The sequence below is a fragment of the Stenella coeruleoalba genome (assembly GCF_951394435.1).
Source record: "Stenella coeruleoalba genome assembly, chromosome: 14".
Lineage (NCBI taxonomy): Eukaryota > Metazoa > Chordata > Mammalia > Artiodactyla > Delphinidae > Stenella > Stenella coeruleoalba.
This window is the reverse complement of record NC_137160.1, coordinates 11,091,771-11,106,089: the sequence shown is the minus strand read 5'-3', so window position 1 is coordinate 11,106,089 and position 14,319 is coordinate 11,091,771. Positions and strand designations below refer to the sequence as shown.

The window sequence follows — 14,319 nt, the reverse complement described above, 5'->3', positions numbered from 1 at the left end:
AACAGTTTCTGTGTGTGTGTGTGTGTGTGTGTGTCTCTCTCTCTCTATAATATACAGCAAAATGCAGATCAAATCCAACGTATGAGAATTCTTTTCCAAATGTATACAGTTGATACTCAAAAGTAAAAAGCTAGCAAAAGCCATAGAACTAGAAATCTATTATGTTTGAATGTTCTTATTTAAATTCACTTCTCTCCCAGTTATTTCATTCTTGTAAAAAATATGTTTAATAATTGAGGTATTTGGAAATTACCTTTGCCACCTGCATTTCTTTGCAAACTTTGTGATGATTTTTGCTTTGGAGGAGTGTTATATATAGGCTCATTCGTAAAGAGACAATTAGATGTGTGAAAAATTAAGTGAGTAACTTTTACTACCACACTTCTCCCCTGATAATTCTGTTTTCTTTCAAATAACGCTGCTGAGCAAAACCATGAGAAGATGAGGCGGCTGTGTTTTCTTTGCTGATTAGCTGAGATGTTATGGACCTCTCTCCATCATAATACATGTGCAAGGGTACAAACTCACACATGTTGATTTTGGAAGGAAAATGAGAGATGAATAAAAATTAAAACTGAATGAGTAAGAAATTTTGCTAGAACTTCACTAATATTTGATCTATATGAAATGCACCATTAGTTAAATATTCAAGATTGTCAATGCTCAATGTATAAAAAAGTATTACAAGTAAAGATGATTAACATCAAAGAGAAAAGGGAAGGTTGGGGGGGGGTGGAGGGGGAGGGAGAGAGAGAGAGAGAGAAAGAGAGAGAGAGAGATGTAAGTCCCAGAACTCTTAGACAAAGATTGTTATGCTTGGTAACAGCGTGTCTTACTGAGGTCAGTACTCAATGCCTTATATATTAGAGTTAAGGGAAGTTTTGAAGAACAGACATGAAATGTTCATAGAATCATTATGGCCCTAAGAAGAATATTTATGTCTCAGACAATTATCAATGAACCAAATGGGTATATGACTATGTTTCTTTTGATTGTCATTTTGATGTTTCAGAGATTAACTATAAGCAGTGTGTAGGTAACCGAAAGAATTCAGTGAAAGGGTTACTTAGACCTTGTATTGCTGTGCTTGTAGCAACAGCGTCCAGTATAGTGTATTAGAATAAGTGATTGTTAAAACAACAGCAATAACAACAAATGGCCTGCTCAAAGAAGTATAATTTAAATGCTTAAAATACTGATATATTGTTGGGGTGTATATGTGTATATGTGTATGTATTTGATAGCTACTGCTTAGAACTAAGTAACAATAAGGTTGCTTAAGATGGTGTGAGTGTTACTCAGCTTGGAATCTTGAGAACCAGTAACATATTGTTTAAGTTATTCTTAAACTATTGAAAGATTTTCTCATCTCTTCCCCACTCCTAGAATATTTACGGAACTGTAGAATATTGTGAAGAATAGGGAAGGCCTGATATAGTATAATGTGGGCTTGTAACTTATACTTAAGGCTGAAATATAACACACACAGACCATTTTTACATGTGTCCATGGAAGAATCAGCATTTAAACAATTTAAATTGGCAGCTTTTAAAAAACATTTTATAAATTTGGAGGATATAAAAACATTTTTATGCTGAACATGAGGGAAAAAAAACATTTATCCCAACTTGTTTACAATTATGTTCTCCCAAAGAATCATCCTTTATCAAACAGCCCAGTTTTGCCCCTGAGAAGTCCGTGATACCAGAGTTCCTGTTCCTCACATCTGAGTCATTGGGGATTTAAATTCTGACTTAAACTCTAAAAGTTAGAATCTGTTTAATAAAACGATTAGACATTTTTCAAACAAAGTCGATAAAAGGGTTCTAGGTAGGTAGGTAAGATGTTTTCATTGGAAATGATGGAAGTATAGGAAATGATTAAGTAGGATTCTAGACTCCTTCTGGTATCTAATTAGCAAAGATGGCCTCATATTGCTAGTTTCGAGATCTGTACAGGGCAATATTGAATACATAGGTTTTCATTTGACATAATCTCTATGTGCATATACTAAGTATATTATATTAAGTATATAATGTCATTTTATATATTTACATATAGCGTAAACGAAATTCTATCTCATAAACATACTATTACCTAAACTATTTATGTAATAAATAGTTATTAATATAAAACCACTAATTTAGTGCAGCAGTGATTATTGAGTCAAGCTTTCCTACCAAGCAACATGAAGTTCTGAAATCAATTTTTCATACCTCTGAAGTCTTAAAGGCTATCCATATTAAATGCAATTGTTTCGAAAGAAACAATACAACACATCAGTATTTTTAGTGTCTTGATTTCCATTAACACAGTCATTCTCATCTATAGTACTTTTTCTCAGACCTTTAGATACAGCATAAAGTCATCCAGCAGCATAGTTTGGAATGGTGTTTTGTTTATTAAACATACATAACTCTCATTCCTTTTATTTATGGAATAGTTATTTTGCTGGAAAAGAGGTAGTAGCTGGAAGAGAGTTAGGGACCATAGCTGAAAGGTTTGTGGTGATTTCGCATCACTGGGAATTAAGTTGTTGGAGAGGGTGAAAGAGAAAAAGAGAGGTTCATTGTCATATACTTGTACAGGCCACTGCCCATTCTTCTAGAGGAGTATATTTTATTTATTATAAGTTGGTATTTCCTGAGCCATACATTTCCATAAAATCTAAAGATAATCCTCTCTCTCCACCTTTCTGCATTACAGCGTTTTCTGTGTTTGTGATGTTGTATATCATTACTATATCCCTTTGGCCTTTAATATGCATTGCAATTATTAAAAGGAAAAAAACAAAAGGCAACAACTCAAGAGCTATTTTCTACCTATATCAGTGTTCTTCGCTAGTATAAATGCAGTGATTCATGATGCATTTTACTGGGATTTGAAATTTTACAGGAGTCATCAAGACCGCCCTTCCAAACATGGATAGAGAGGCTAAAGACCAGTATTTGCTTGTTATTCAGGCAAAGGATATGGTTGGTCAAAACGGAGGACTCTCTGGAACCACGTCGGTCACCGTGACCCTAACTGATGTCAACGACAACCCGCCTCGCTTTCCTCGAAGTAAGCTGTTCTGTTGCACGTTGCAAGCACATTCGTTTTCCTTGCCAGATTATAAAAATGTCTTTAAAAAGGAGTTTTTCCAAATACTTCTCAAACAAATAATTACCTTAACTACACTCTCCCCCGGTTTTAGCAGAGGCATGACTTTTAATTTAGTAATATGGAATAATAAGGGTATTGAAAATAATTAGCAGTGATTATATCTTTGTATTACTTCTATCTTAAATATAATATGCTTTTTCTTTTGTTCACACTTTGAACACTAGACAGTTATGAAGTTTGTTTATGCATTAATCTTTTTATTCAAAGACATGCTACTCTTTACATTCTGTAAGTTATGAGGTTGTTGCCAATTAGTAACATTCAAATACGCTTCGTGAATTCTCTACGCTAAAAATATTGCTTTATTTTTAAAGATAAAAATAAGAGTCCTGAACTTCACTTTTCATTCCACACTTTTTTTTAACCAGTTCGTGTACCTTGAACATTCCTTCTGCTACCTACCACATCTTTTTAATGCAAACGCTCAGCATTTCAAAAGAAATCAGTCCAAAGAACCAGAAAACTGCATTCCCTCAATTTAGTTTCTTTGACCAAAGTGGCTTTTGTTTTAAACAAGAGGAAAAAAATAATTTCTTTAGGTAGAGCTGTCCTGATTGTAAAAAAGCATTTCATCTCACTCTCTTTTAGTTGCCTTTTTTCTGCTTTTTTGTAAATGTGTGTGGTATTTCTTTAGAATACTCAAGAAAATAAGGAAATCATACAAACCACAATGTTTTTAAATGCTTGTCTGATAGAAATAGGGAACTGAGCTCCCTTATGAACAGATCTTAAAGCTAATAATGTTAAACAAGGACACTTTCTCTGCAAATATGAGTGCCGCCATGTTTTCCTTCAAATACTGCTTCTTTAGATGTTTTATTTTACATATTTTTAATATTTATATTGTTGTACAACAGACATTTCAATACCTCCTGGCAAAATAAAGAAAATTACACTAACTTTAACATTAAAAAAAAAGAACCTATCCTTAATTGTGTCCTTGATGGCTTACAATGGGGAAGAGAGGAGGATTGAAGAATAAACAAAACAAAACAATTAATGCGATTATATTTGGCTAATAATAGAATTAACTGTTTCTCTTTAACTACAGTGATAAGAACTGACACTTTTGTGGTTTCAGTTGTCGTGATTTGATAGGATAGAGCATGGATTTTCTAGCTTCCTAGATACTCCCCTACTTACTAAAGTGAAGGAAGCCAAAAATATGTCATTAGATTTTTCATTTTGGCTGAGATTTTTCTCTACCATTTAGTTACTATTCTAACCTTGAAATTTTTGGATTTTCCTAAGGACACTTGTAGATATGTGAAAGGGTCGCTCAAAAATAGTAAGTATGTGCTGTAATCATTTTTTAAAATCAGTAACAATTTATAAAATGTAGAAAATTGCAAAAGCAATCATTCTTAGCCAAGAATGTGGTCCCTTCGTATGGATACATTTTCCTTTCTCTGTTTCAAAGAGAATCCTTTCTTTTCTCCTCATAAGAAAGTGCAAATGCACCACTGTTAGCAGCCAGAAGGAAATGGACAAGGGGGGAGGAAGCAGGAAAAAGTAGATGATTAGAGGAAAACGGTGAAGGGACGTTTCCTAGTTTCAAAGGTGAAGGGGTGTTTCCTAGTTTCAAAGGGATGGTTGACGTACTTCATCTGCCTCCCAAACTGGCTTTTTAAAATTTTTATTTATTTATTTTTGAGGGGAGGAGTAGGGGGGAGTTGAGGGATGGTGAAGAGTTTTTACAAAAGAAAGTTTAAAAAAGTTACTATTCTTCTTTGGCTTCTCTCTCCTCCTGTTCAAATAACATTGCCTCTGCTCTTGTACCATTGTGCCCCAATCAGTTCTACATCCAGCTCACACAAATCATTCTTATCCTTGGTAAATTTATGAGCTAAAAGAAGACTAATACTGACTTTCATCAGCTTCCTTGTCCAGTTTTCTGAAACTTTTGCAGCAAAAGATACCATTATGGAAATTCCAACATTGAGTAATCAGAACTATTTAGGCTTGGTTTTTGCCCATTCGAGGCCTAAGCTATACTATTTTAATTTTTTAATATTCAATATTTGTATTAATTGCATTTTAATTCTTTATAGTCAATACTCAATGTTAAGTGTATTTATAATTATTTGAAATTTATCTTTACTATTAAAAGTAGCATATTTCTCAGCACTAGAAATACCGGAATAGAGGATCTCCTCATGCCTTTCCCCAGGCCATCTGTTTCTGCTCTTACTTATTATTATCTAATTATTTCCATGAAACTTCTTGAGGCTGCATGAAATTTGTCATTTTCCTCTTATTGCTTTGTTATCTCCTTTTTCAAAAAATAAAAACAAATTAAGCAAAGATGGTGCAAAATAGCCGAATAATTAAATTTTTATTGGTTAGTTTGGTGTAAGGTTTTGTTCATTTCTTGTTTTTAATTTCACAGGGTCGTACCAGTATAACGTCCCAGAGTCATTGCCGGTGGCTTCCGTTGTGGCCAGAATTAAAGCTGCCGATGCAGACATAGGAGCTAATGCTGAAATGGAATACAGAATTGTGGATGGTGATGGATTCGGGATTTTCAAGATTTCTGTTGACAAAGATTCACAGGAAGGAATCATTACTATACAGAAGGTAATATTTATTTTTGTTTCCTGTGAAGGTACTATCATAGAGATTATTGAGAAAACTTGTCTGCTCTGATGGAAGAACGTGCTAGACACATTGAATGGCTTTATGGGACCATTGTTATTTTAATTTTAGGAAAAAATGCCGTGCATTTATCTTTACGTGTCGGGATTGTAGAGAAAATTGAGTAACGTGTAATTACACTCTATCAGTTCTATTCTCTGAGCAAACCCACAGCTCTTATCTAAGCTCTGTAACAGAAAAGCATACTGGTAAATGTGCCGTTTTAAATGACCTGCTTGGTGAGATGAATATTTTTTTTTAATTAATTTTTATTGGAGTATAGTTGCTTTACAATGTTGTGTTAGTTTCTGCTGTACAGCGAAGTGAGTCAGCTATATGTATACATATATCCCCTCTTTTTTGGATTTCCTTCCCATTTAGGTCACCACAGAGCAGAGTTGAGTTCCCTGTGCTATACAATAGGTTCTCATTAGTTATCTATTTTATACATAGAGTGTATATATGTCAATCCCAATCTCAACTCATCCCCCCACCGAATATTCTTCTTTGTTGACTATTTTAGTAATGAAACCCTAAAATCATCCAAAAGCCTTTGTAAGCAACTAGACAAGCACTCCACATACATGAAAATAATATACATAAACTTGGAACTAGAAACTGAAATGTTATAGACTAGCTACATTATCAGCCATTCCTTTTTAATATTTATATTAACTGAAGTATTTGAAAAATTTATATAAACAGAGCATGGAAAGTTGTGAAACCTATCATAATCCCTTAAAAAATAAGTGCAAAAGAGATTTTAAAAAATCTTTATAATCCAAAATAAAGACTGTTTGCCACATTAGCTCCCAACACTGGTTAGATATGGGGGAAAGTGAGCTGTTAACTCCCTTTGATCTGTATAGATGTGATCCTTGACAAATGTTAAATTAAAAAAAAAAAATCAAAAGGAATTGTTCCAGAATATAGTCTTATTTTCTCAAATGTTTGAAATACTAAAAATTAAAGCATATATGAAAATACCCACACTCAAGATACTGGGATTTTATGCCAGTGTAACAATCCAGGTGTATAACTCTGTAATTAACACTCCTCAATAATTAACACATCAATAAAGAAAGTTATATTTTAGTTGTTATAGGAGAACATATGTTCGATTTCAGGCCAATGGGCAAAACATTTCTGCAATTATTTCCAGTGGACAGCTGCTGTTTTAGCTCAGCTGGTAACAATCTGTCTAAAAAAGTTTTAATAAGTAGGCGAGGCCAACTCTTGGTAAAATGTTTTGTTTTGTTGTCTAAAATAAAAGGAATGCACTAAGGTGCAATGCTGCTCAAAGATTTCAGAGATTCATCTGAAATCAATCTCATATTCCAGAAGTTTTAAATATATATTGAAATTATTTTATTGAACACATGTATATTTCATATAATGAGACAGCATAAATCATTGAAGAAATATATAAATACAAATATATATGTATTTGATATGAGATATTTGATTCAGTAATAGGAAAAATTGTATACTCAGTTCCTTGATATTATTTCTAGAAGTTTTAGAGAATTGTTTAAAAAAAAGCTATAAGAAAACTGGATAAAATGCATTTAATCTCACAGCATAAAACTCATTAAAAAAACTACAAGGTAAAAATTAATGATAACTTACAATGATATAAAAGTCACATAAATAATTATTACTACTGTTCTAGGTAGTGGTTAATATCTGCTAGGATTTATCTTGAGTAATTTAAAGCCTTCTTACTTAATTCTCAAATCTCATGAAGGTATAATTAAGTACAGTGAACATATGGAATCATTATAGAATGTCCAACAAAAGAAAAAATGGTTAAATAATTTTTGATATTTCCAAATTGTAGACTCTTGTACATCATCAAAATGATGTGGTGACATTGTCTTAGCATATTAACTAATATGGGAAATGATTGTATAAAATATTAACATGAAAAAAGCAGTATCCAAAATTTTACAGACCCTTTGTTTCAAATTTTCATTTATATAGAATAAAAATTGTAGGAAAATGTTAAAATGATAACAGTAATTGTTTCTGGATCTTCACTGTTTTTCAATATATAATATGCATTTGTTATTATAATTACAATGTTACTAGATTCATAAGAATATTATTCAATGACCAAACCAAAATATATTTCATTAACAGCCTGTTTGATCTACTTTTAGTATTGATGAAAACTCTTGTCCAAATGCAGAAATATGTCACAGAGATGTCAGTCACTAGACTGAAATTTAATGTGTTGTTGAAGCTTTCTCAGGTTGTCCTCTGTCTAATGAATTAAGATTCAAAAACATTCCAAATCCTATAAGCATTTAGATTAATGGATTTAAAAAATTTTTGATACTAGAGATTTCTACCCATGCACAGCTAAGTGAGTGATATTTGTACCTAATAAATGCCCAATAATTGGTAATTAAAAATTTATCAATCTGTCATTATATGGGAAGTTAGCTAAATGTTTCAATAATTTCTTATGCTAAATATGAGATCAAAATTGTGTTATTTTCTGTTTAAATTATTGACAACGAAAAATAAGTTTTATTTTCTCCAGTGGCTTCTAATAGATGAATACTGTCTAATTTTTATTGTTTCTCCTCCTTTGTTTTCTTATATAATGTCAGTGATGGCCTTTGGATAATTAAGCACACTCAGTGTACAGGAAAATCTTGAGAGACAATGATGGTGGAAAATTTTACAATTTTACTGTTGTGGCGTAAATAACCAGTAAAATGTTTAACATTTAATGAAGAGAATCTTGTTCACTTTGAACTCTGTAAAGCATAGAACCAAGTCGGATAATATCTACATAGAAATAAGTGGAAATAACACCTTTTAGTTTTCTTCACGCTGAAAATCTTTAGTGTTAGCAAATGTTGCTTCACACTTTCCTCCTACCCTTTCTCCACACACTCCTGCATAAATAATAGATATCGAGGTAATTACATGGTATACATCAGCCTAATTCTGATTTCCAAAGCTCCTTCTACCCACAGACTCCTTTTTAAAAATTATAGTTTTGCATTTTCTGCTCATATATTCCAATGCCTAACCAACCCAACACAGAGTTCTTACCGATATTGAAATAAACATAAGAAGTGGCTTCTCTAAGAGTTAATTAAAAATAGTGGAAATGACATATTGGGTTGGCCAAAAAGTTTGTTTGGGTTTTTCTGTAACATCTCACAGAAAAACCCAAGTGAACTTTTTGGCCAACCCAATATTTACTTTGCAGTTCAAGCTTTAGTGATCAGTGAATTTTTTTCACTTGAAAAACTTGCTTATGGTATTAGAGGTTAATCTAGTTTTTAGATGAAAAAGTACTGTTACTTTGTAATATTTTAATTTTTGAGAAGTTTTTTATTTATTCAAAAATGCAATTCACATTTTATGTGCAGTGACTACACCTAGCACTGTACCTTAGTATTAGTTTTGTATTAATCCAGGGCTTCTCCTGTTTCAAAACCTCAAATAAGGCTCATATTCCAACTCCTTACATGGACATCTAAGAGCTAGTTTTGGACCCCTAGAATTATTTAGACTTATATTTACCAGATACATATCCCACTATTCCTAGTTTTATTCAAAGATCTAGAGTAGACACTAAGCCACTTTTAATTCCTAGAAGCAACATAAATTTTCTTCTCGGTCTTCAAACGTTCCCTCCTGCAGGACTCACTTATGCTCCGCTCCTGTGCCCACTTACTGTTGCTCTGTTTTTTTTTTTTTTTTTTTTTCTGTACGCGGGCCTCTTACTGTTGTGGCCTCTCCCGTTGCGGAGCACAGGCTCCGGACGCGCAGGCTCAGCGGCCATGGCTCACGGGCCCGGACGCTCCGCGGCATGTGGGATCTTCCCGGACCGGGGCACGAACCCGTGTTCCCTGCATCGGCAGGCGGACTCTCAACCCCTGCGCCACCAGGGAAGCCCTGTTGCTCATCTTTTAAGACTGGAATATTGCTCCCATTCTTCCTTCTTTAAACCAAATAATTAAACAGGGGAAGTAAAATTGTCTGTACCACAATTTGTTTTTCTTGATCAAGGAAGGGTGTGTATGCACGCATGTGTTTCCCTTCAATGTTGGGAGCTGGTCTAGTAAAAATGTATTACCATGGTTTTTTCATAAATTTAGCTGTGGTCCCAAAGATTTGGGCAAATATCTAAGTCTCTGTAGAAGTGTCCGAGAGAGCCCAAGCCCCATTTGCCAGCCTACTGGTTGGTCCCACCTAGTCTCTCAAAGATTTGAACATGACCTGAGAAAGGAGTTGCAAAGTAGATGGATAATGCTATTCTCCAGGTAGACAGGGGAAGGGAGACTTTCTTATGGAGGTAACCACCTGTGCAGAGCTTTGTCATATGAGATAGCACGTTAAGCTCAGAGAACTAGAAATAGGGCCATTTTACTGGAGCACAGTGTGGGAGGAGGGGATGCTGGCATGAGATGAGGCAATGTAAGTGAATGGGCTCTTTATGCCTCCTTCGCAAGGCCACTGTTACATATATGTACAGTGCTTTGCAAATGAGAGTGGATTACAAATAATAAATATTAAAAGGTATTTTACTTTCAGCTACAATAAAATATGCTATGGAATAGAAAATTATATTTGCTATTTTCTCTTGAACCCTTATTGTTGGGACTGTGATAATTCTAATTCAAAGCATTTCTTTTCAACGCACTGAATTTTAATGATATTTATTTAAACATTTATTTAAAATATTATCACTTTCCTGGCTACAGTCAAGTAGCACACCTTTTTTACTGTTAAGTTTAAAGCCTTAAAGTCTTTTCTGGTTTCTTTTCTTGTTCCTTCTTGATCCATAATAGATCTTGTCTCTTTGTTTCGTGTTTTTTCCTACTCTCTTTGGCATTACCCTAAGATTGGTTATCATTGCTTCACTCCAAAACTATTTTCATTGTTCCTGAGCTTTTTAATTTTTAAATCTATCCTTTTTTTAAAGAAATTGCTGTTCAAAACTCAACACTATTTTTATTATTCCAACTAGTTTGAAAAGAAGCTACTTTATACTAAGATTAAGACAGAGTGATACAACAAATTGAAAGGAAGTGGTAAAATCATCAATGAGGTTATAGATTTAGAAAATTCTAAAAATTTATTGAAAAATTATTAGAATTAAGGAGGGCTTTCAGTAATGAGAACTACAGAAGTAAGTTACAAGTCAGTAGCTCCATTATAGCTCATGAGAACATGTGTATGAGCTCTGGTCTTCAACCGTACGGCTTCAGCCCACTAGAAGTTGTGTGTGGAATGTCCATCCCTCTTGTCCGTTTCCCTAAACCTTCCATCTGAAAGCAGTGTGATCTCACAAAGGCAACCTTTATTCCCAAATCCAAGTGCTTTTCCATCATGAAGCCAACAGTCTCTTGATTCTCAATTTCAGAAGAGTGTCTTTGTTTACATTTTTTTTTTTAACTAAACTCTCTTTGGAGTGTTTTTCTCAGAATGAAGGAAGTCCTTTCTGAAGATTTGCTGATTCCCTCTGTTAAGAACTAACAACTACTTACGACACTCAAGGACAGGATTTTGATTTTCAGTTCTACTTATCAATATTTCAGTAAATGGGGGTCTATATTCCATTCCAGCTAAAACATTTCCAGAGACCCCTCCGAGTTGAGCAGAGTCTGAGAAAACATATATGAGTCCCATAAATTCAGTATTCTTTTCATGACCAGATAATAGGAGAATCATTTGTGAAATCTAGAATGGATTTCTGAATCTGAGTCACAAGAGCATTCTGATTAAAAATAAGAAGTTCTGAAAGAAGACAAATGAAGCCTTCTTCCATTGTTCTCAGAATATTTTAAAATTTTCACTGAGATAAACTAGAGAATGCTATGGACAGTCCATAAATATGAACCATTTGTTCATAGGTTTTCCAGGCTCTCCTGACTATAGGAAAACCTTTACAACCAGGCACTGCTAAGATGTTGATGAGCTTTTTGTTAAAGACATAAGTATATTTGTTCTGATGATGTGTGTCTCAGAGTATTACTTCACATTTGGATAATAGAGTTCCTATGTCCATTTAGATAGTCATTTCTATTGGAATTAAGTTATTTTGTACCTGTGAACCATGCTTGATAATCAGCTGAACTTATTTTCTCTCTACTCTATAGTATAATAAAACTTTAGTCCATTGCTTTTTCATAAACAATGCACTGTCATGGTTATAATGAGATTTATTCCAGTTTGAGCAAATTATTATCATATTTTGAAACATCTACATATGCTATACTTGCATAGGGTGAACTTGGGAGCAGGGAGAGAAGAACAGAAAAACAATCTTTTTCTAAAACATATGCTAGAAAAAGAAGTACAGAATTGTAAAGAGTTATCTTCAGGTATGCTATTCTTGCTCCAATGTCTTATATAGAAATATAAATTCTGCATATGACCAAATATGCAGAATCCACAAGGCTAAAGATTTGTATAGATGTTACCATAGAATTATTTTTTCAGAATTCAATTATCCTTTCTATACATTAAGAATAGACATGCTGGGTTCCCTGGTGGCGCAGTGGTTGAGAGTCCACCTGCCGATGCAGGGGACACGGGTTCGTGCCCCGGTCCAGGAAGATCCCACATGCTGCGGAGCGGCTGGGCCCATGAGCCATGGCCGCTGAGCCTGCGCATCCGGAGCCTGTGCTCCGCAACGGGAGAGGCCACAATGGTGAGAGGCCCGCGTAACGAAAAAAAAAAAATTCACCAAGCATAAACATAAGTATTATCCCATGTGAGTGAAAACTGTGTCTTTCTTTCTACCTAGAATTCTTTCTGTTTACATTTCCCCATCATAATTTACAATGTAGGAAATTCTATTTTTCCTTTGAGGTATGGCAGTCTTATCTTTAACGTACTTCAGTTTTCAATGTAAGACCTCAGTTGGGATTACCTATGGAGTTGTGCTTCTCTAAAATACTACATAGAGTTACAGTACAGTAAAAAATGAGCATTTTTCAAAATGCATTTCCTATGAAGGATAAGTACACACCCATTTTCTAGCACGGGGATGACTTGTACGGTGGCTGATATCATACTGTCAAATAACATATTTAAGCTTCTTCAGGCCCATTCTTGGCTGTGCTATCTTCATAATCTCATTTTCCATACCCTAAAATAAGGTTGAATGGAGTCAAAACCATCAAATAATAGAGCATTGTTGGGGAGGTATTGATAACATGGCCTCCATTCCCTGTGGGAGAGGAAGGGTTAGAATATGCCACATCCTGTCAAACTTCCACTCAGCTGCACAGATTTCTGAGCTCTGGGTTTGCTGTCTTGTTATTGAGACGCGTCCTTTGTCTGCTGCTTGCGGTAATTCCCAGAGTCAAGTATGTATTTCCATATTTCATAAATGCTGTTGATGTGTGGTAGAGGAAAATGAAACCCACAACATTTCCAATTTATTTTTCTTCTTTTCATTACGTTTTTTTCTTTCAAAGATGTTGTTTAAGTAATCCTGCCGCTGTGGATGCACATTTCTCAAAATAGAGGAAAGATATGTGTCTCCTTGACTGTGAAAAAGCATACATTTTGGATTTTAGTTTTAGATTAATACAATAACTCTAATTTAGTGAACATCTGAATTTCAGATTATATTTTCCAATTTGTTCACCCATTGTTACTGTGTATATATAAGTGGGTCCTAACATCGTCTTAATCATCTTGCACATGGGTGCATGTGTATAGACTGTTTTCTACATATTTCGAGTATAATAAACGAGTATAAATTTACTCGTTTTCGAATAGTCAAGATTAGAGATGAATTTAGGGTCTTAAAAAAATAAGATAGCAACACTCTTTGAAGAAAGTTGATCAAAGAGACTAAGACCCTGTTCCTTAGGAGTATTTTCCATTTTCTTCGATTTGGGCAGTTATCAGAGCAATCTTCTCAGAATATGTGTATGTCAAAGACATATTCCAGTGAGCCCTTCATGGTTTTTTGTTTCATTTTGTTTTGTTTCGCTTAGTACAAGTCACAGATAATGCACAGTTTTCCTTATTTCTGTCTTTTTCCATGGTGTGTTGTTTCCTAGATTAGTTTCAATGGGTAGGATTCCAAGAAAGAGATATTTAAGAAGTAGATAAGAGGGGATTTAGTGATTACCTAAGGAAAATTGGGGAGAGAATTTAAGGATAAAACTAATGATTCTAGTATGAGTAGCTAGATGAAAAATGTGCTGTTCCTTTAGAATGGGAGTGTGGAGGTGATTAAAATGGTTTGGAATATATTTGCATTACCTGTGATATCTAGGTAACTATTTCTAGAAGGTCATGAATGAGGGTTTATAGCTTAGAGGAGAGATCTAGAGTACAAACTTAGGTTTGGGGGTCATAGCGTATGCGTGGCAATTAAACTGAAAGGGACGACTGAGAACATCATAGAGCATGCGTATAAAAGGAGGGAAGGAATGCTTTAGACATTACTTGGTGAAACTGACAAATTTAAGTTAGGGCAGAGAAAGATTCAGAAAAGGCAATTTTCTGTATTCTTCCAGGATTAAGATA

The 14,319-nt window shown here is 34.2% G+C and overlaps 1 protein-coding gene across 1 annotated transcript in view; it reads left to right on the top strand.

Moving 5' to 3' along the window:
- The window catches only part of CDH7 (cadherin 7), a 124,206-nt gene that overhangs the window by 64,222 nt on the left and 45,665 nt on the right, over window positions 1–14,319 (top strand). Inside the window, exons 5-6 of the mRNA XM_079942346.1 lie at window positions 2,896–3,063; window positions 5,555–5,742. Of these exons, the coding sequence (XP_079798472.1) occupies window positions 2,896–3,063; window positions 5,555–5,742 (356 nt within the window). The remainder of the gene's footprint in view (window positions 1–2,895; window positions 3,064–5,554; window positions 5,743–14,319) is intronic.